This window comes from Natrix helvetica (genome assembly GCF_964273705.1).
Source record: "Natrix helvetica genome assembly, chromosome: 8".
In the NCBI taxonomy this organism is placed as follows: domain Eukaryota; kingdom Metazoa; phylum Chordata; class Lepidosauria; order Squamata; family Natricidae; genus Natrix; species Natrix helvetica.
This window is the reverse complement of record NC_138559.1, coordinates 10525655-10549078: the sequence shown is the minus strand read 5'-3', so window position 1 is coordinate 10549078 and position 23424 is coordinate 10525655. Positions and strand designations below refer to the sequence as shown.

The following is a 23424-nucleotide window of genomic DNA, read 5'->3' as shown; positions in this document are numbered from 1 at the left end:
AGGTGATTAGGAGTTTTAGAATAATCTGGCCCTTGCCTTCTCCAGGAGACAACCTGGCCCGCTGAAATTGAAATGTATTTATTTGGTCAATGACCAGCAATATAAAGCAACAAAAAGAGAGATAAAAGATAACAATTACAATCAGGATCAACAGAGAGAAGTGGGTGCAATTTTATATTGGCAACTGTAAAATAAATTAAATATTGCTTTTAGTATAAGATGCTCCGAAGTATAAGACGCATCTAGATTTTGTGGAAGAAAACAAGAGAAAAATATCTGCCTCTCAGCAATTTGCCTCCTTGCAACAAACAGTACAGACAATATATACTGTTTGTAGTGTTTTATTTCAGACTATATTTGTACAGATGCTGTTAAAATTGATGTGCTTTCTGGAAGTATAGTTATTCTCTGCTATTTAAAAGAATAGCACTTTTTAAAACAATAGCACGGAGCCTCTTCAGATCAAGCATTTATTTTAAAAAGCTTCATTTTGTTAAGTTGTCTAGAATAATAATAAAGCAGTCTTTAAAAAATAAGTCTAATAATTTGAACATTCTATAGGCACTTATAGTTTTTGACTTACCTCCTTGCAACAAACAGCCTGATTAGCACAAGAAAAAAAATCTGCCTCCCAGCAATTTGTCATGTGGAGCAAATAGCTAGTTTCACTTTCAATTTCTCCTGATCATCAGCTGTTACAGGCTGCAGGGATTGCAGTCTCTGCACCCATGTGCTGCGAAGAGGTAAATTGCTGGGAGGCAGAAACCAAAGGGTTGGGGCCGGTTGGTACATTCAGTGTATAAGACACACCCAATTTTTCACCCACTTTTAGGGGTGTAAAGGTGCGTCTTATACTGATCATTGGTTGTGGGAATGACAGCCTTGGATTGAGAAGCAAGCTCGACATTGCAGTAAAGACTTACAAACTCTTAACTATTTATTGCATTTCTTTTGGCTAATCTAAGCGCTCCTTAGATTCTTTCAAGCTTGGAAGAAGCTCTTGAATGGCATCGGGGAGCATCATTTTTCATCTGGAGAATTCCAGCAATGTCCATTCCATTCTGCCGAAACATCTCAAAAGGGGCTTTCATTTTTCTACTTCATTCCCAGAGTGCTTCAGAATTTGTTGGGGTGGGGGGGAGGGTGTTTTCAGCTTACTTTTTAGGGGTTGTGAGTTACCCAAAGGGAGGGATGATTTTCACTCCCTCTGCAGTGTCCCTGACTGCTCCTGATTTTGGAACTGATCTGAGGTTCCTTCCCTTGTGACTTGTGGTGTGGGAGGCTGCAAACAATTGATGTGAATGAAAAATAGGAACATGAAGACACCAGCCTTCAGAATAACTGTCATTCCTCAACGTAAGACTCTCTGATACTAAAATAGACATGAGATACTTGGCACATCACGTTTATCGATACGAAACCCCTGTTTCTCCTTTCCTTGTTTGAGTAACAGCTATGGCAAACTTATTTGCTACTGTGTTAGCTTCGTGTATTTTGGTAAAGAGAGCTTATCTGATTTTGGTTAACCATCGTGATTAATCAACTCTTGGCTTTCTAGCTGAATCATTCCTACCCAAATGTGCCTATTTTGGAAATGGAGAACAATGAGGGTAGAAAATGCAAAAAAATGGTTGAACTTTCATAAATAAGTTTTTAAAAAGCTGAAAGTTTCTGTTGTGAAACTATTACCAAATCTTGCTGAACTTCAACAAACTATCTAGAGCAGGGATGGCAAACGTTTTTCTGCTCCGGTGCCAAAAGGGCGCGCGCAAATGCAATTGCAGACATGTGTACTCACACCCACAATGCAACCCCCACCCCACTCGCATGCGCCCAGGCCTCACTGAAGCCTCCGGACCTCCTGTAGTCCTGTTAAGCCATTTTTTGTCCTCCTCAGGCTTCAAGAAAGCCTCCTCAAGCCTGGGGAGGGCGAAAAACGGCCCAACAGGACTACGGGAAGTTCGTTTGCATTTTCTGCCATCCCCTGGCCTACAAAAGGCTGAAAATTAGCCAGCCAGCATGCGCATGCACCCGGGAGCTAACATAGGGCAACGTCTCACATGCCCTCAGATATAGCACCGTGTGCCACCTGTGGCACAGGTGCCATAGGTTTGCCATCACGGATCTAGAGGTTCTTTATTAAATGAAGTCTCATTGTCTGCCTACCCCTGATGTAGAGGACTAGACTTCCAAATGGTGAATCTACTGGGAAATGCAAAGGTATTGTCCTTTGCATTTGACTAGCTTTCCCAAACACGGTGGTCTCCCAGATCCATTGAATTCCCATACTTCAGTGTCCTGCTGACTTGTTATAAATCCAAATCATCTGGGAAGATTTAGTCTTCTGGGTTTTCAGACTCATACCGGAGCCCCTCCTCACTCAAGGAACATCTCTATATGTGCCCCCATAGAGAAGTTCCTGAAGATGGGCTCCCGCACAACTCCCAAAGCTTAGAAGACTTAATCTCTGGTCCTGGTGACCAACTCTGATTAGATCCAGCAACATCATCCTGGGGCATGTATATTTGGTAAGAATCAAATATAAGAGAAGACTGGATGAGTTCATTTTGTTGCTTGATGTTTCCTACCCACAGGAAGCTCCTTACACAGAAAGGTTCTCGTGACAACGGTATGCATAAAGGAAATCCATCACTGACTTCTGCTTTGGGATTGTTATTAGTGTAGTAAGAAAAGTATAATATATTTTATAAATAGAATGTGAGCATGGCCTCGTGTTTTTAAGTTGTGTGCATTTATAAAGTCAGTTTTATGCACTGTTAGTTACTCTAAATAGAGTATATAGTATAATATATAATATATATCCTAAGATATAATACAGCCCAGGTTCGAATCCCAGTAAGGGTATGGCTAGCTGATGAGAGCTAATTAGCTCGAAATAGATCTATACTAGTCTCCCTTTATTTATTTATCAGTACAAATACAGCATATAATATATAGTATATATACTCCAATATATAAACAGAATTTATAGAATGTAAGCCCAGAAAGGGTCTTTGGGAATCATGGTTAAGACTCCTGCCTGTTGCATTCACAACAGATCATCATTTTTCAGCAAAAGGAGGGGTAGCTCCCGATTCTGTCTGCTCCGTTGTTGAACAACTCTTAGACACAGTACATTTTCTTGAAGTCCAACTATTTCCCGGTTGCCCTTTGGAACAGTGCAGAACAATTCAGGAACAACTCTGGGGAATAATGGTGGGAGTTTTGAAACACATGACAACAATTGATGTGATGGGTCCTTGGTGCTTTCTGAGCATGATTGTTCTCCTGCAGACGTTTCATTACCCAGACTAGATAACAGCATCAGGGCTCAGTTACCTTCCCATGGGTTTTAGCCTAGGGCAGGGATCAGCAACCTGTGGCTCTTTCACCCCTCTACTGTGACTCCCTGTCACCTGTTGGCTCCACAATTGATGGGGCTTTTGGTTAGGGCAGGTAGAAGAAAAAAGACACTGCATTGGAGGAGACTCTATGGTGGGGGAAAACGGGCTTCCGGTTGGCTTCAGAACTGAATGGGTGGCTTCCGTTTGGGACCCTGTGGCTCTTTGAGTGTTTAAGGTTGCTGACTCCTGAGCTAGGTTGATGTTATCTTGTTGGATAATGAACCATCTGCAAGCAAGCAACTACTGGAAGCTCAGAGAGCACTAAGGGGTCTGCAGTTCAACCTTGAATTGAATGGGGGGCTTCCAGTTAAGACCTTTGGGGCTCTTTGAGTGTTTAAGGTTGCCAACCTCTGACCTAGTTCCTTACATGTTCCTCTCCTTCTGGCTGCAGGGGAAGGCCTTTGTAAAGGAGAGTCTGAAATGCATTGCCAACGGCATCACATCTAAGATGTTCCTGGCCATTCGCCGATGTTCCACATTCCAGCGGATAATTTCTGAAGTGCAGGAGGAATGCTATAGCAAGCTGGACATCTGTGGTGTTGCAAAAAGGAATACAGAAGCCATCACAGAAGTGGTCCAACTCCCGAACCAATTCTCAAACAGGTAGGTTTGATACTCCTTTAAATGAACAGTTAAATTGACTGAAGGATGTCCAAGTCCCTGGCCAACAGGATCTCATTTGTTGGTTTATTGGTTATTGTTGGTTGGCCTTTATTATTTTTACAAATAATTCTAAAGTGGCAAACATACCCAACACACTTCATACTTTCCCTACAAAAGCAACAACAACCCTTGTGAGGTGGGTTAGGCTGAGAGAGAGGGAATGGCTCAAAGTCACCCAGCTGGCTTTCATGACTAAGGTGGGACTTGAACCCAGAGTCTCCTGCTTTCTAGCTTGGGGCCATAACCATTAGACAAAACTGGAGTTCCTTATGGGACAGGCGGATCATCTCTACAAGTTATGTAATGTGTTTGTTTATTCTAGTGCAGGGGTCAGCAAACTTAAACACTCAAGGAGCCACAAAAGTCCTAATCAGAAGCCTCCCATTCAATTCTGTAGCCAACCGGAAGTCTGGTTCCCCCACCATAGAGTCTTCTCCTTGCACAGTGTCCTCTACCTGTCCTAATTGAAAGTCCTATCAATTGTGGAGCCGACTGGCAAAAGGGAGCCACAGCAGACGGATGAAAGAGCCACATGCGGCTCCTGAGCTGCAGATTGTTTACCCCAGATTGTATTTAAGTATATAAACTGCTTTTCCTGACTGGTTTCTCTTGTCACTTGGTTGTCAAAGAGAAGGCAGTCCTATGTATTTGCCAAGTGCTATTTTTCTTTCAGTTAATGAAACAACACATGGGAAGTTATGAGGATAGTCACAGCTACTACCATGTTTACCCCAAAATAAGACAGGGTCTTATTTTCTTTTGACCCCCCCCCCCAAAAAAATAAGCATTTGGCCTTATTTTCAGGAAGGTCTTATTATTTTTGTGGTGCAGGAGGTGGCGAGCATGGTCACCTCATGGCTGCTGCTGTGTTGCAATATTTTTGGGGAGGGCTTATTTTAGCGCATGTGCTCAAAAGCCCGATTTGGTTTATCATCCGGGGAGGACTTATTTTCAGGGAAACAGGGTATTAGTGGGATTCAGCAGTGTGTACAGAGTGTGGCAAGTTGGGGGGCTCATTGTACCTCAAGATTACAGCTCTTCTCGGCAGCTCATGTCCTCCATGAATTACTTGGGGATTCTCACAGCATCATAGAATGGGAGAGTTAGATCTTCCTCTCTCTTTAAATTGTATCCTTCTTAGAAAGAAACTAAGACAGCCAACTGCTGAGGGATGAAATTCAGGCCTGGGTTTAATCTCAGTCAAATTGAAAAAAGGCTGCAGTGTGACCCCCCCCCCACTTCCCAGAAAAAGCACCTCCAGGGAACATGCAGCAGTTCTGCTAGTTGGGAAATCTTGGTTTGGTAGTCCTGACATAAGAGGGGTAGGAGATTTAGCAGCGGCCACATGACCATGGAGTCATCTTCGGACAGCGCTGGCTCTTAGGCTTTGAAACGGAGATCAGCACCATCCCCTAGAGTCAGGAACAACTAGCACATATGTGCGAGGGGAACCTTTACCTTACTTTTCCTGAAAACATTGAAAGAATGGCCATCACACAGTCACAGAGTGTTCTTAAAAGGTGTGGGATTTGGGGTTTTGTTTTTTTTAGGGGGTGGGGGTTGAGTGACTGAAATAAAAGGCTAATACTACATCTAGAAATAAACCCAACAGGATTTCCTAGTAAGTTGACACTTCCCACACCCCTTCCAAAGAAACTAAGAATGGCTAAGTTGGTGATAGACTCGAGCAGGATGTCATTAAAAAGTCAGCACATCTTCCTGTGGTTTAGCCTGAAGTGACATTTGTGATACAGGAAGCAAGGTTTAAGCTTCATCTCTTGATATTTATCCTGAAAGACTGCCATTCTCAAGAGAGTTTTTTTAAAAAAAAAACTCAAAATATAATCTTCACCCTTGGTCTGGATGGTGGTTTTTCTGAATTGAAATCCTACAGCCAAGACAAAGTTCCCCTAGTGACCCTGAAGTGTAGACTAGATGTAGGAAATGGTCAGACTGTATGAGGTCAGACTAGACAGGAAATTTGAATTGGGTAAATCCACAGTGAAGCAAAAGGATTTTCCACTCATCCCCAAGGGAAGGGAAACTCAGATTCTGGATTCTCCGTGTCCTTTCATGTCTCTGTTGGGAAGAGCTGACAGCTTTGAAAGAGGGTGAAACTAGAAGTGAATGATTCAGAACTATAGATGGAATAGAACGGAATCCCACTTGTGGACAAGGATTTTCAGCGTTATTGTCCATTTATTGTATGATGAAACGGTTGAGTGAGCTAGGTATATTTAGCCCGTTATAGAGAAGGATGTGGTGGCTCAGTGGCTAAGACACTGGGCATGTCAACCAGGGAGGGAGGGAGGAACGGAGGAAGGCCGGAGCTACTAAACAGGCAGCCAAGCTAAGTGCCTGAAGGACCCCATCCCGTCAGCGTGCGGGAGTAATTGCTTCAGTGGGCCATATCCAGCCCAGGAGCCATAGTTTGAGGATCCCTGATTTAGTGCAATATAAAAAATGCAAAGATTTTTCTGCGGACCACCAAAAATTTTTCACGGACCACCAGTAGGTGACCGCTGGACTAGAAGATCGCAAGTCCTATGATTCCCACGTTCTATATGTTCTACTTTCTTTCCTTCAACTTGGGTAGGGAGCTAAAGAGCTTTTTTCTATTTTTAAAAATGCGTGAACCCTATTTTAGGCTATAGCACTATTTCCAAAATAGCAAGAATATTTGCTATTTCTTTACTGGGTTCCTTAACAGAATATCCTGCCGCTCCTCCAAAGAGCTGAGGGAATTCTCTTTGGTTTTATCCTGCAAACAGCCACCCTGTGAGGTAAATTGAGCCAAGAGAGAGCAAATGGCCAAGGCATTCAGTAATTTTCCATGGTGAAGTGAGGGCTATTGGTTTGTTCATTCATTTATTCTTTCCTTTTATATCCCACTGTAATCCATACATAGCTTTCAGCAGTTCAGAGGAGACATCTAGTAAAACATCTATGGCACTTATACATTTTGAAAAAAATATCGTAAGTCATTGCATATAATTTTGAGATATCAAGAAGGATCATCATTTCAATTTAATTACATTCAGTCATAGCCTTCCTGCTTAGAAGCATCTGCAGGAGATATCAGGATCTTCTACCCATACAATTGACTAGAGAGGTCCCTTATGGATCATTGAATTTATGAATACTTTAGGATTTCTGCTATATTATTTCACTGAACTCCTGGAATCCAATCAGTGGCACTGACTTATAATCTCAAAAAGAATTTGATAATATCTATCAGGTTATAATCTTAACTATTGGGGTTTCAACTTTGACAATGACACTACATTAAAATACTAAAATGGTGTGGTAAAATAGTATTTTTGTGTTTAATTATTCTATTAATTAAGGTATTTCATTGATAAAATATTCTACCAAATTAAGTTAACTCTTTGGGGATAAATATGTTAGTTTCTGTGCATCTTTATGTGCTTTTATATTGCCCTATCATTGTCAAATAACTTACTTACCATCATTTTATAGACTCTCTATTTGTATTTTCTTTTTTTAAAAAAAACAATGGGGATCCATAATTTTCATTTGTAAAATTATACATTGTACCAATTCTACAAAATCAATCATGGCTGTTCCTTCAGGCATAGTCTTACAATTTGACCACTGTGGAGAGGTTGAGCCAAATGTTTAACAGATTAACAGAGTTGGAAGGCACCTTATAGGCCATCTAGTCCAACCCTCAGCTCAAGCAGGAGACCCTACACCATTTCTGACAAATGGGAATCCAACCTCTTCTTGAAAGTCTCAAGTGATGAAGCTCGCACAACTTCTGAAGGCAACTTCTGTTCCATGGGTTGATTGTTCTCACTGTCAGAAAGTTCCTCCTTATTTCTAGGTTGAACCTCTCCTTGGTCAGTTTCCATCCGTTATGCCTTGTCTGGCCTTCAGGTGCTTTGGAAAATAGCTTGACACCCTCCTCTCTGTGGCAGTCCTTCAAATATTGGAACACTGCTATCATGTCTCCCCTGGTCCTTCTCTTCACTAGACTAGCAATGCAACCGTTCTTCATATGTTTTAGCCTCCAGTCCCCTAATCATCTTGGCTGCTCTTCTCTGCACTCTTTCTAGAGTCTCAACATCTTTTTATAGTGTGGGGACCAAAACTGGATGCAGTACTCTAGGTGTGGTCTTACTAGGGCTTTATGTTCTCCAAAGTCCCTCTGATCCTCACATTCTGGAGTATTTAACCAGGATAGAAGCTTGGGGTCATAAGAGAGCTGAAGAAAGGGTCTCAGAGATTTCATCTAGCCCGGTGGTTCCCAATGTGGGGCAATTTGATTTTTAATGGAGGCAATTAGAAAATGAGCTATTAACTGAATTTTTGAAAGCTCTGTAATTGTTCTTATATATTTGTGATGAAACAGCTGTCTTTCATTTACCTATTGTTGCCTTTGTTAAACTGCATTTCCTAGGGCCTGGTCTGAAAAGGATATCCCAGCTGGGGGAGGAGGGAGCAACTGCCAGTCAACCAGATGTGTTCCCACTAAGGATTGTGGGACTGGCAGTCAGTCAGTCTCTCTCTCTCTCTCTCTCTCTCTCTCTCTCTCTCTCTCTCTCTCTCTCTCTCTCTCTCTCTCTCTCTCTCTCTCTCTCCCCTCCCCCCCCCCCTGTGGGTTGTAGGGACAGCTGCTCTGTGGGGAGACAGAGTGGATGGCTGCTGGGGGAAGCCCAGCAGTGAGGATACAGAACCAGGACCCAAGTTTAAATAAGAAATTGCTGGATTTACAGTTATTTTTAGTCTGTGTTTTCCCAGGCCGTGTTTTGCCAGACTTTTTCTCTCAGAGCAATCTGGGGCTGGACCACGCATGCATAGGCCTTGTCAGGCCTGTGTGATTCACCTCCACTTACTGAACTACCAAAACATTTCCCCACTAAGCTGCAGGTTCAAACCGAGAGGGCGAGTAGGGGGGGTGTCATAGGTTACAACCCCTCTTTTGTTCATGACAATCTTATTGTTCATAAATTAAACTAAGAATGTATTTTTTTAAATTTCCCTCTTTCTGTGCCATCTTCTTTTAAGAGTTATTTCTTTTAATAATTTGCATCGTTTCATAAGTTTTGCTCACATTTATTCCTTGTAGTCCCTATGCATAAAATGAGTAGTGAAGGAGTGCTTGTTTCAATCAAGTTAATGGCCATTTAGGTTTCCTCCACGTGAGTAGAGTTCACTTTTTGAATAGTAAGAATTATATGTCACGGGGGAGGGGGGGAGGGATGAGGATTTTAGAGAAACTTAGGTGGGGCATGGCCAAAAAAAAAGGTTGGGAACCACTGATCTAGCCCTTGTGTTTTCTAGATGCCCATTCAAAATATCCAGAGAGTTCAAAAGGCAACTGGACTTTATTTATTCTTCCTTGAAGACATTCTGCTTCTCATCCAGGAAGCGAAATATCTTCAAAGAAAAGCCTTTTGAAAAAGCACCCACAATCACAATGTGGATGAGTGAGACTCTCCGTAGACCAGGGGTGTCCAAACTTGGGAACTTTAAGACTTGTGGACTTCAACTCCCAGAATTCCCCAGCCAGCTGGCTGGGGAATTCTGGGAGTTGAAGTTCACAAGTCTTAAAGTTCCCAAGTTTGGACACCCCTGCCGTAGAGTTACACAGATTCTCTGCTATTAAGTCAGACTTGACTCTTCACAGCCCCCGTCCTCGACCATCGCTTGTTTAGTGACCATTCAAAGTTACAACAGCACTGAAAAAGTAACTTAGGGTCAGTTTTCACACTTACAATTGTTGTAGCATCTCCATGGACACATGATCCAATTTTGGATGCTTGACAATTCTTTCATATTTATGACAGTTGCAATGTCCTGGGGTGATCCCCTTTTGCAACCTTCTGACAAATAAAGTCAATGGGAAAGCCAGTTTTACTTAACTGTGTTACTAACTTAACAATTGCAGTTATTCACTTAGCAACTATGGCAAGAAAGGTAATAAAATTCACTTAACAACACTCTGACTTAGCAGCACCCACAACTAACCGCCCCGAGTCCCTCTGGGGAGAGGGGGCGGTCTAGAAATTTAATAAATTATTATTATTATTATTATTATTATTATTATTATTATTATTATTATTATTATTAAATGTTGGGCTCAACTGTGGTCCTAAGTCGAGGACTATCTGTCATGATCTGTCCAAATATGGTCTTTCAGTAGTGCCCCCATAGCCACTGTAACTGAGTCCCCCTCCCATTTACAATAACAGAGTTGGAAGGGACCTTGGAGGTCTTCTAGTCCAACCTCCTGCTTAGGCAGGAAACCCTACATCACTTCAGACAAATGGTTATCCAACATCTTCTTTAAAATATTCACAACTTCTGGAGGCAAGTTGTTCCACTGATTAATTGTTCTAACTGTCAGGAAATTCCTCCTCAGTTCCAAGTTGCTTCTCTCCTTGATGAGTTTCCACCCATTGCTTCTTGTTCTACACTCAGGTGCTTTGGAAAATAGCTTGACTCCCTCTTCTTTGTGGCAGCCCCTGAGATATCAGAAGACTGCTATCATGTCTCCCCTAGTCCTTCTTTTCATTAAACTAGACATACCCAGTTCCTGCAACCGTTCTTCATATGTTTTAGCCCTCCTTTTTTCTTGCACATTTTCCAGGATGAGAGAGAAGAAGAAAGCAATATAAATTATTATTATCGGTCCTCTATATCTTTTGTATTTGTTTAGCCCTCTTGAGTGCTCAGAGAATTTGCCTACGGTTACGATCTAAATTTAGATCTCCTTTTCTCCCAAGTTTTCAATTCCATTTGATCCCCATGGCACTCAGTGTTCTTTCCTGGCCAAGACCGTTCTTGAAGTGTAGGTCCACCAAAATGATTACAACACACCGGGCCCTCCTGCATTTCCTCTATACTTCAGAGGGATTGAAAGAGGAAGATTTTGTGGCTGAGGCCAAGCAATTTCCTAAGCTTTAGCTCCATCTCTTAAACGCTATGCCATTTCAAGTTAATTGACTCCGGATGAGTCAAATCTGGAAGTCTTTTGTTGCCCTTAGGTTAAAATGACACAGAGAGCATTCTTGACTGGATCAATTTAATAAAGGCCCCTGGTGCTTCTTTTGCTAGTCCCTGAGTGAAACGGCAAAGTGGATGAGACTCTTAACGGGATTTAAACCTGCCTTCCTTCGCTGTTCTCATCAGCCTTCGAAAATTGACATGTGCGCCACTAAAACAGGTTCTTAGTCCATGGTTGTGCAAATTTCCTCTCTGTAAAATGAAAATATGACCTGCATGTCTGGAGCGGTTATTATAGGGCTGGAAAAAATATTTCAGATTTTTAAGACGCCAGCGTCTGGATCGTTGGAGAGGCTGACTTCCCGAGGCCTCAGAGGCAAATCTATGGGAACAATGCAGGAGATTAGCCTTCTTGCTATGTCATTCTGATGTGACTTCAGGCAGTTGCTGGGTGGGAAAAAGGCCTCTACTTGATTAAAGCCCTTTCTTTGCCACAGAAGGGGCTGCACAGCTGCTTTCAAGTTGAAAACAACAACGTCATTGGTTAGCTCAGGAGACGCGGTCCTCTGGTCAGGCACGTGGCTAATGGACTTGACCTGATAAGTTGGCAGGGAGGGGGCACTTTGATATGATTTATTTGTGCTTATTAATGGACAAATGTAGAGGTCCCATTAAAAGACCCGAAAGGTGCTTTCTTGCCAAAGGCAAGATTTCTTGTTTTGTTTTAAGACAGGGGTCAGCAACCCGTTGCTCTGGAGCCAAATGTGGCTCTTTCATCCCTCTGCTGCGGCTCCTTGTTGCTGGTTGGCTCCACAATTGATAGGGCTTTCAGTTAGGACAGGTAGAGGAAAAAGGATGCCGGGCTAGGAGGAGACTCTATGATAGGGGAACCAGACTTCCGGTCGGCTCCAGAATTGAATGGGGGGATTCCAGTTAGGACCTTTGTGGCTCTTTGAGTGTTTAAGATTGCTCACCCCTGCTTTAAGACATTTCACTTCTCATCCTAGAAGCTTCTTCTGTCCCATCTTTAATAGTGGAGAATGGAAGATTGATGTTTCTTGCAGAAATTCTTCCACTCTCCACCATTCAGTCAGAACTTAAGCTTCTTGGATGAAAAGTGAAATGTCTTCAAGCAAAATAAGAAAGCCCAGTTGCCTTTGGAAAGAAAGCACCTTTGAGACAACCATCACCTGGATGGGGGAGAATCTCCATAGACATTTCCCAATAGTAGAGAATATCTGGAGCTCAGGGTTGAACTGAGGACCCCTTAGTGCTCTCTGAGCTTCCAGTAGTTGCTTGCTTGCAGATGGTTCATTATCCAACAAGATAACATCAACCTAGTTCAGGAGTCAGCAACCTTAAACACTCAAAGAGCCACAAAGGTCCTAACTGGAATCCCCCCATTCAATTCTGGAGCCGACCGGAAGTCTGGTTCCTCTATCATAGAGTCTCCTCCTAGCCCGGCATCCTTTTTCCTCTACCTGTCCTAACCGAAAGCCCTATCAATTGTGGAGCCAACCAGCAACAAGGAGCCGCAGCAGAGGGATGAAAGAGTCACATGCGGCTCGAAAGTCACGGGTTGCCGGCCCCTGACCTAGCTCAAAGAGCACCAAGGACTGCACAAATGTGGTGTCCTATTACAATTACATCGATGCATTTTCACTTCAGGCATCTTAACATTGTGCTCTGATGAACACCTAAGCTTTTATCGTATTTAAATTGTGGTTTTAGGACAGGGGTGAAATCCAGCAGGTTCTGACAGGTTCTGGAGAACCGTAGCGGAAATTTTGAGTAGTTCGGAGAACCAGCATATTCCACCTCTTGCTGGCTCCAGAATGGGGAAGGAATGGGGATTTTGTACTATCCTTCCCCTGCCATGCCCACCAAGCCACACCGTGCCCACCAAACCACACCCATAGAACCGGTAGTAATTTCACCACTGTTTTAGAGTCATCGAATAGAAAGATTAGAAGGTAACTTTGAAGACTATCTAGTTCAGCCTCCTGTCCAGGGCACATATCCATTACAATAGCATCTCCAAAGTTGGCTACGCAGTCCCTGCTGAAACACCTCCAAAAACAGATTGCTTCATTGTCCAACAGCTCCTATCATTAGAAAATCTTTCTTGGCATCAAATCATTTCCTTGTAATTCGACCTACCCAAAGTGAATTGAATTAAATGGATTGAAATGGTAATACTACTTTACTGCAATATCCAAACACTGATTTGATTTACGAATGCTGATTTGAAGCACAGCAAACACATTTCTAGAATAAATGAAATGAGCACACTTTGACTTTCTCTTGTACTCTGCTCTCAAAGAACCAAGTGTTGTGGCCCAACAGCAGAGCTGGGAGCAGCGTTGGACAATGAGGAGGTTGGGGAGGAGCATGGACCAATCCTGGAGGACGGGGAAGGCTCGGATGAGGGATCTGTGTTGGAGGCAGGACAGAGCCGAGGCCCTCTGGCAGTGATCAGGTGCTTATAGAGCTAGACAGCCGTGAGGCAGAGGATCAGCTAGAGCCTGTTCCCAGTGTGCACATGTGCAGAGCTGCCACAAGAAAAAAACAACTCAGAAATCAGGATCTACTTGGGAATAAAGTCACAGGTGGAAGGTGATTGGCCCCTCCCATAGGAAATAAAAGAGGAGCGAAAGGGGAGCGGGCTTTTGCAGGAAACAATTCAAACGGTCGGTCGTTAGATTCTTTTCAGGAGTGTGAAGATCTGTCCATGAATCTCAGAGACTCTGTGCTAAGTCTTCCCTTGCACAGCACCTCATTTGGGAAAATATTTACATGGCAGCTTTCCAAGATAGATAAGGTCTGTAGTCATAAATATTCCTTTGAAAGACTGTTTGCCAAGCCTTGCTGAATATGAATGAGAGGAATTCACATTCGTTTAATAAAATGGGTTTTGTTGGGACCAGGACTCTGCCTCATGCTTTTTGGGGAAGCCTAGTTCAGAATACCAATGATGACTTGATGGTTGGAGAGTATTCACCACAAAGCACCTCCAAGTTAGCAGTAGAAGTTCAGCTCCAAATGTCCACACTTTAATAAGCTGACAAAGGACAAATAGAAGAAAAAAAATGGGAGAGAAGTAGCAGCAGGGATCATCCCAGGAAAGCAGAATATGAGATCATTTTAGTTCCTAGCATACACTTAGGTTCCTGACATAAGAGATGGAAACTAAAGGTTATGTTTTTAAAAGCCATGCAGAAAACACAGGCTTTGTATACCGGTTTAAATGAGAGAGGAATTTCATGTTGCACTTTTGTGAAGCAATGCTGAGCATTTGGTTCGGTGGAAGAAAAGACTCTTGAGTGAGCAGGAAACGTCTTAGTTTGATGGAGAAGTCAGTGTAGCACCACAAAAGATACTTGTTAAGAACCTGGCTTGGCTTTCCAGATAGATTGTCTCCAGCAATCTAGCATAAGCCATACAGGGCAGCCTGGCTGGCAAACATTGCTCTGACCCAGTGGTGGGATTGAAAATGTTACTACCGGTTCTGTGGGCATGGCGTGGCTTGGTGGGCATGGTAGGGAAAGGATTCTGCAAAATCTCCATTTCTACCCCACTCCAGGGCAAGGATATTGCAAAATCCCCATTCCCTCCCCACCCCACCAATCTATTTTCCAGCTCTGTTCTCCTGTGCAGGGCAACAAAAGAAGACCCACCCGATCAGCTGGGATTCAGGAGGCACCAAATAGATGGGGGCAGGGCCAGCCAGAGATGATATTTGCCCTTTCTCCGAATTACTCATAATTTCCGCTACCGGTTCTCCAGAACCAGTCAGAACTGGCTGAATATGACCTCTGCTCTGCCATCCACATACTTCCATCTACTACCTTCTCCCCATCATCTACTATTGGAAGGAGTCAGCCTTACCATAGGTGTACTGTGGCAAATCAGCCCATGGGGTTCAGGAGAGCCGTGTAAGTTTACAGTAACCCCAAATTTGAAGGTATTAATGAAACCTTTTTGCCATTTAAAAAAAGGTGCTACCAAACTGATCATTTTGGGAGGGGCTGCTAGGAGCTTCCTCTGTTTCCTTCTGCTGCCTATTGATAGAGCTGATCCTATCATGGGCCATGGTTAAGGCGTATTGTCACCAAAGATTGCATTTGGGCTGTGCAAAGGAGGCTGAGGTTTCTTAAGCCACAAAACCACCTTCATCTCCACCTCTAAATATCAAGCTAGGGACCTCTCATAATAAGTGCTGGTCCTGAATATTGTCCCAAAGGAGCTGCTGATACAGTTCTACAGGGGAATGATTGAGTCTGTCATCTGCACCTCTATAACTGTCTGGTTTGGTTCTGCAACCCAACAAGACAGACACAGACTTCAGAGGATAATCAGAACTGCAGAAAAAACAATGGCTACCAACCTGCCTTCCATTGAGGACCTGTATCCTGCAGGAGTCAAAAAGAGGACTGTGAAAATATCTACAGATCCCTCAAATCCTGGATATAAATTGTTTCAACTCCTACCCTCAAAACGACACTATAGATCACTGCACACCAGAACAACTAGACACAAGGACAGTTTTTTCCCCGAATGCCATCACTCTACTAAACAAATAATTCCCTCAACACTATCAAACTATTTACTAAGTCTGCACTACTATTAATCTTCTCATCGTTCCTATTACCCACCTCCTCCCACTTTGACTGTATGACTATAACTTTGTTGCTTGTATCCTTACGATTTATATTGATATTGTTTCCCAATTGCGTATTTGTACCCTATGACTACCATTAAGTGTTGTACCTTAGGATTCTCAACGAATGTATTTTATTCTCCTTATGTACCCTGAGAACATATGCACCAAAGACAAATTCCTTGTGTGTCCAATCACACTTGGCCAATAAGGAATTCTATTCTGATCTATTCTATTCAAAGGTGTTTTCTCTAAAAGACAACTGGACTTTTGGGGTGTGTTTTTTTCCTTTGAAATGTTTCACTTCTCATCCAAGAAGCTCCTTCAGTTCTTTTTCTTCAAAGGAAAAGAAAAACAAAGTCCAGTTGCCTTTTTGACAAAGCACCTCTGGGACAACCATGACCTGGATGATTGAGAATCTCCGTAGACATTCTGACTATTGGCTTCTGAATGCTATGAACTCTGTTGAGGCTGGGACAATCTTACAGAGTACTAACTAATATCATCTTTATGCAGGTATTACAACAAACTTTTGAGAAGTTTGCTGGAATGCGGGGAAGAAACATTCGGGACCATTAAAGACAGTTTGATGGCCAAAATTGGACCAAACATGGCCAGCCTGTTCCATCTCCTGCAGACAGATCGCTGCGGACAGAATCATCCGAGAGCAGATTTCAGTCGGAGACACATCGTGGAACCTCAAAAGTTAAAAATCTATTTGAGGAATCTCCGTGGGGAGGGACCTTCACCAGCCCACGTGAAACGTGATTCTTCAGAAAGTGTGTAACTTGCCACTGATTGAGTAGAGAATCTCAGTTGTACCAAACTAAGAAATTGCTCTTTTTTTTTTCTTTTGCATTCACAATACACCAGAAATGTACTGTAACTGACTTCTAAGGACATTGAGCCAATCTATACATTCAAACAAACACAGGAAAAGGGCATGGCATTGTTTTCCTGGGACTGTACCACTTAAAAGGTTGAGGTGGGGAAAACTGCCTATTTAAAGCTTAATGTTGCAAATGTACTCGTGCTTAAATAGTTCTTTCAGCAGTCTAAAATATTTCATGAGGACCTCCTTTAATTGGCAAAGAATAGGAAGAATCTACTTCTTCTCCTCTGCCATTAATCATAATATATTCTGAAGTGGTACAGTCAGGAATAATTGGTTCTCCGTGTTTGTTTGTTTTTAAATAGAAGTATAGATTGGTCCCTGGTCCTCGGCTGTAGAGTTTTTACTTCTCATCCCCCGGTCCAGCTTCACCCTTCAAACAAACCGTATGAAAATAGAATTCTGGTTAGGACTGTGTAAAATTTCATCATGGAATGGTGGATCCCTTGATCTGCCCCCAACGGATCAAATGAATATAAGCTTTTCTGGAAAGTGATTGTAAGAGCACTTCAGCAAACACCAAACTTTCCTTGTACTGTAGCTCAAGCAACTTGACAGTCAGATAGTGTAGATATAGCTCTGCTTATCCTAAGTGGAAGGCAAGAATGGGGGAGTCTAAAACAAAGTAAAAGAAAAGAGATATTCCGTAAGTCTCGTTGGACCACTGATATGAATGGTACTGTTTCATAGGCAAATATCAGTGTCCTATCTAGGCTCTGAATCTCAGCGCTGCAAGGTTTAATTGCTTCACTTTTGAGAGTTCCTGAGATGATTGTTTTTAATCAACATTGACCTCATCAAATCCTGGCCATTAAAGAGGGTCTTACAGCAAATGAACAGTTTATCTTGGATCACTTGGAATGTTCTCCCGGCCTTCCCAATTAAGTGAAGAAATAAAAACCTTTTTGCTAGCCTGAGAACTGAACCAACAAACAGCTCTTGAACTTTTCTAACAACTACATCCCCCCTTCAGGTCTTCCTTTAAAAAAAGGCACTTTGCCAAAGATTAGATATTTATCTTTTTTCCCCCTTATGCTACCTGCAATGTCTAGAGGTTGTAAGCAGATGGGGTAAGATGACACTAAAAAGTGATGCCACAGGCTGCTGTCTTTGCATTGTGAGAGACAATTCCTGCCCACTTTCCATTGTAACATATGGCAAGGGCTTAGCCCTAGAATTGTCATTGGTGGCATGACAAATTATGCTCAAGGTCCGTCTTCCTCATCCCACTGTTCTCCTGATGGGTTAATCCAGGGGTGTCAAATTTGCAGTGCCACAGCAGGGTCATGTGATGTATTGGGACTTTTTCCCTCTTCGTTAAACTGGGCAGGGGCGGGGCCAGCATGTGACGCATCCAGCCTGCAGGGGCTGCAAGTTTGACACCCCCGTGTTAATCTATGTGTCCCATCACTCTCCAGGAGGATGCTTGCTATAGAGCCATGATGGCAAACCGGTGGCACACAGAGCCTTCTCTGTGGGCACGTGCACAAGCTGCTCTTCTGGTTTTGGCATGCACACCAGACAGCTAGTTTTTGCAGGCATTGGAATGCTGGAAAATGGCCCGAAAATGGCCAAAAATACAGGTCATTTTTGCGCCATTTTCAGGCTGTTTTCCAGGCTGTTTGGGGGCCATTTTCAAGCCATTATTTGGGTGAAACATGGCCTGAAAACCCCAAAACAGCCTGAAAATGGCCAAACAGCCCCAAAACAGCCTGAAAATGGCCAAACAGCAGGTCTACATGTGCTGGCCAGCTGGTTTTTGGGTGTCCAGTGCTCCGGCACGTGTGAAGATCAGCTGGCTGGATACGCGAAGACCAGCTAGCCGGCATGTGCTTGCACGCCGGCCAGTTGGTCTTTGGGGTTTCCGTCACTCCAGCGTGCACACATGCACACACATTCATGTGCGTTACGCTTTGGGCGCTCGGTGCCAAAAAGATTCGCCATCACTGCTATAGAGTGATTGTAGACATTCCAGCACATCATCAGAATTCTGGTGGGAGAAGACTGTCTGGAATCTGGACCTAGTTCTCACCAGGATGGTGAAATTGTCTTGGACTGCACTTCTTGAGGCTGTAAGTGGAAAACCTCATGATGGAATGTGGCATGCTGAAAACGAAGTGTTTGCATGTAGAAATAGGCATGTGTAGGGATAGGTTTGGTTACAACTCAGTGGACATACTATCTTGCTAGAAGAAAGTCCTGTGTTATTTGGACAGAAGGGCAGTTCTTTTATTTTAAGAGTAGCCTCTTACAGTCTGAAGTGGAAGGTCTTCACTAGAGGACCCTTGCATGGGAGTGGACAGAAGGGCTTTAAGGCGTGTCTATATTTTCTTGGGATGCTAATACCTCTTGCATGGTCTCTAAAAGAGCTGATGAAACCATCTCACATACCATTACTTTTTCCTGGGTCACTTTAAGGCAGGGGTGTCCAAACTTGGGAACTTTAAGACTTGTGGACTTCAACTCCCAGAATTCCCCAGCCAGCATGGCTGGCTGGGGAATTCTGGGAGTTGAAGTCCACAAGTCTTAAAGTTCCCAAGTTTGGACACCTCTGCTTTAAGGAATCTGGTGACCGCTATCTTAAGAACAGAGCCTTGAGCCTTACTCTCTGATAGAAACGGAAGAAGTTGTGTGTTAGGCAAAAGTTCCAGGGATTTATTTTTAATAATAACATCAAATAGCTTTGCAACTCATAGTTCCATTTGATAACTTTGCAATGATTGCTGGACAACTTTATTTCTAGAGGAACACCGCCTCTGTTGGAAAGCATCAGTAGAAGAGCAGGGCTCAATTCTAAAGGCACTATACTGTTAAATTGCTTTGCTTAGGAATGCCACTTGAATCAAGAGAAAGGGTTAGGCAAGAAAATTACTTTGGTTATTGGCAGATGCCATATCCTAACCCCTCCCTACATTAAAGAGAGATTCTTGGGCACTGCTTTAAAAAAAGTAACTTCGCAAAACTGAACTATACGTGACGTGCCTACACAGAGCTTAACAATCTAGTGAGGGCTTGCCTTAACTCTCAGTGCATTGGGTTGGAGCAAGGCTAAGTAGTTCAACTCAGGTCCTCTCCAGATTCACGGTTAGGTTGGTGGTTAAATCTCCAAGGAGGACCAAATTCAGCTCACTTAGTCCGTTGTGATTGAACCCATTGATGTCAAAGTTAACGTCCCACTGAAACCGCCTTTCAGACGAATCGTAAAACTCAGGGTCAGCTTATAGTTTAAAGAGGAGGGCTTGGCAAAGTAGGTTTGATGGATTCTCCTGAGATATCTCTTCTTTTTTCTTGGTAAATTTGGATGGGCAAAAGCACCCCATTTCTGAAGCTGCCTGGGCCCTGCCAGCTTGCATTTTATTTTATTTTACTTTTTTGCAATGCTTCGGCATGAGGGTTACGCCAGGGAACGTAAAGAATTTTTATTGGAAGATTTTGTCGGACGACTCTGGCAATATGACTGACTATGCTGGGTGCTGAAATTAAATCTTGGAGAAATTGTTCCTTGAATATATTACCCTTCTGCTGGGAAGCCAGGCATGGATCTAGAAAGCTAGCACATCAGGAAGGACACTTTCCCCACGCTTTCTGGTCCCTGGTTTTCTATTTGCAAGTCATTTATAAAGGTGATATGTATTCCATCGGGCACTTCTCTGATTCTCCAGTTTGGAAAAGAGGTATTTTAGGAGCAGCTTGCATTGAAAAGAGAGTTGTCCAGTCCAGGCTTTGCTACTTCCCCCTGAAAAATTAGCTTTCCTAATGCACTGGCTTCACAACTTTGCTGGAAGGATTTAAACAGGCACTTTACCTATTGCACTTTCCAAATCGGAATAAATCTTGTTCATCGTGTGTGTGAAGCTCATCTTCAAATGAGAAATCTTTTGGACTACCGTCAGGTTCCACGGATCTTTGATCCATGTACATTCCAAATTTGTAGGGTCATCCACCAGAGGAAAGGAGTCCAAAGATGGTGGCATCGATGGTGCATCCACCTCTGTCCAGGGTGGGATTGAAAAATTTTAGCAACTGGCTCTCTGCCCAGTTGCTGGGTGGGCATGGCCATGGTGGATGTGGCCTACTCAGCCTCCCGCACCATGACAGAGGGAGTCTTTTCCCTCCCTAGGCTCCGGAGGCTATCCTCGAGCCTCCGGGAGAGTGAAAACAGCTTCCCCCAAACTCCAAAGGTCAAAAACAGGCCTATTTCCGGACTTCTAGAACTTCTGGGAGGACTGTTTTTTGCCCTCCCAGAGCATCCACGCAGGCCCTGGACTTACCTGGTGTCCAAATGGGCCATGTGGAGACCCCTGGGAGGGGTGGATCAGGGTGGGCATGGCCAGCCAGTCCTTTCAACTACAGGTTCGGTGAACCAAATGTAAAATTAGTAAATTTTACCAGTTTGAACCGGCTGACTCCCATCTCTACCTCTGTCTCTTTCTTTTGCTGCACTCTCTGTGGACCCCACCCCCTGCAAATCTCTCCAGTAAAGGATGTGGCAACCACAGGTAACCATTACCTTACTGAAGAGAAGCGAATAATCACAATGAATATACTGAAAATATGCTTCTCATGGAAAAAACTATTTAAAAAGCAATAGAATGTTTACCACAACGCCTTTAAGCATTAACTTGCTGCTAAAAATACATTTCTCACCCAGGGCAGTACTTCAGCCTTTGCTGTCTTCATTGAAATGCATGTAGCCCAAGAAAAAATGTGGTTATGGAATTATAAGCAGCAAAGGTAGAAGGGAAGAATTGCCAGGAGCAAGATTTTTATATTCCATATTATGCAGTCAAGCTCAGTCTTAGGTGTGATGCTGTGGAATAGAAACCTAACGCTTTTCAGGTAAATTTGATTCTCCTTTGCTTGTTTCCGGATTGTGTCTTTTCAACAATGCTTTAAAATGAAGGTTGATTGGGGAAGCGAAGCGTGTTTCTTGATTTGTGAGTGTGGAGCATTGATATTCCACATTAAATTGCTTGAATATTAATGACATGTTGGAATTTTTGCTGGGGGTGGGGAGAGAATGCATATGGGAGAAGGAAAATCTATTTGGCAAATAGATTATATCGCATTAGAGCAAGGGATCTCCAAACTTGGCAACTTTCAGACTTACGGACTTCAACTGCCATGCTGGTTGGGGAATTCTGGGAGTTGAAGTCCACAACTTTTAAAGTTGCCAACTTTGGAGATCCCTGAATTACAGGATATTGCTTTACATAGACAGGTATAGTAATTCCTTAAATCCCATAGGTTGATTCACAAAGTAATTTTAACTGCACTGAAATTGATGTTTAATTTTGTAGTAGAATGGGGTTTCCTCACCAAAAAAATGTGCACTCCTAATAATGGTCACTTGTCACAACAAAGGGGTCAAGAGAGGCCAGATAGTAGAGTGGCATCTCAATGAAAGGCCCCACCCACCATCTTGCTTCTCTTGATTTCTTCCCATGGGTGCTGTTGTACTGAGACCAGACGCAAGCTTGTTCAAGTGCACATCTCTTAAGATGGCCAAACTGAATTGGGCCTTGGGAGCTAATCCATAAAATTGTCTCAAGGAACACAAAATTCATCCTCGCCTCAACCTCCTTAAGTGAAAAAAAGAGCTCTCAAGATAGTGTAGATCTTCATCTCATCACAATGTGGGGATTGCGGGAGTTTATAGCTTGTGATCTAAAGTATAGTGAAATATAGCTCTCTGGATTCTACCGAATTACATCTCTAACCATGCTGGTCTGGAACGGAAGACTTTCATCTTGTGCTTAACATCAAAAAAAAAAAAAAGACAACCATGGAGAGTAACAGCTTGTCTCCCCTCGCTCCAGGGGCTCCTGCCTTCCCTTCCTCCTCTTCTTGCCCTTTTTCTTGATTATAACCCTTCTTCATGCCATTAAAGTGACTTGTACGAACAGAACTAGCCCCTCGTAGGAACAAAGTTGCTATTGGGGGATGGGAATCTGTAAGGAAGGAGAGGGATTTTTTTTTAAAGGGAACGTGTGCAAAATATTGACATTCAAACCGTTCTGAGTTCTAAATTAATGGTTTCCGGTTCAAATCAGGCCTTTTCAAGCATTTCAGAAGTGTTGCACTTCAGAAACGCTTTGCTTTTGGGCAGCTGTTTGCAGGTTGAAGGGAGCATCTCAGATTCTAGAAGGTCCAAATATGAAACGTTTTGCATACTATTAAAGCAAAATCCTCCTCCTCCTCCTCCCCCAAATATGATGAGGAAGCTTAATTTCCACTTTGAATGAAAGAGGAGCTTGTATGCTCTCCATTTCATATCTGTCAAAAGCCTAAAGTAAGTAACTGGTATAAATCTAAGCAATTTTTATAAGCTTAAGGTAGATGAGTAACAGAACTTTGTGTGTCATCAGTCCATGCAATAGAGTGATTGCAACTCATTGTGACGCTAAATTAAAGTGCACCTCTTCTTAAAAAACATCTGGCCTTATAATACCGATGGATCCCACTTGAAATTGAGGACTGTGGCTTATCTTAAAAAATAATAAAGAAAAAATGCATGATTTAATTGTGATTTTTTTTTCGCACTTTAGATATTTTGTGCCATTTCTATACAGATACATTATATATATATATATATATATATATATATCTATATATATATCTATATATATATATATATATATATATATATCTATATATATATCTATCTATCTATCTATCTATATATATATATATATATATATATATATATATATATATATATATATATATATATATATATATATACACATAAAGTATGTATTTATAATTTAATTTTTTTTCTTTTGGCCAAATGCTGGAATAAACAGTGAGCATATCTGGTATATGTCATTATT

General features: G+C 42.5%; 1 protein-coding gene across 2 annotated transcripts in view; it reads left to right on the top strand.

The window, feature by feature from the left end:
* The window catches only part of STC1 (stanniocalcin 1), a 34881-nt gene extending 11718 nt beyond the window's left edge, over positions 1 to 23163 (top strand). The window contains exons 3-5 of one of the 2 annotated variants that reach the window (XR_014176027.1): positions 3796 to 4007; positions 16216 to 19009; positions 19153 to 23163. Coding sequence is in view for 1 of the 2 variants with exons in the window: in XM_081960821.1 (XP_081816947.1) it covers positions 3796 to 4007; positions 16216 to 16486 (483 nt within the window). In the remaining variant the exon portion in view is untranslated. Of the gene's footprint in view, positions 1 to 3795; positions 4008 to 16215; positions 19031 to 19152 lie in introns of those variants that run through there. The other variant, XM_081960821.1, reaches the window with a different exon arrangement.
* The last annotated feature ends 261 nt before the right edge of the window (positions 23164 to 23424 follow it).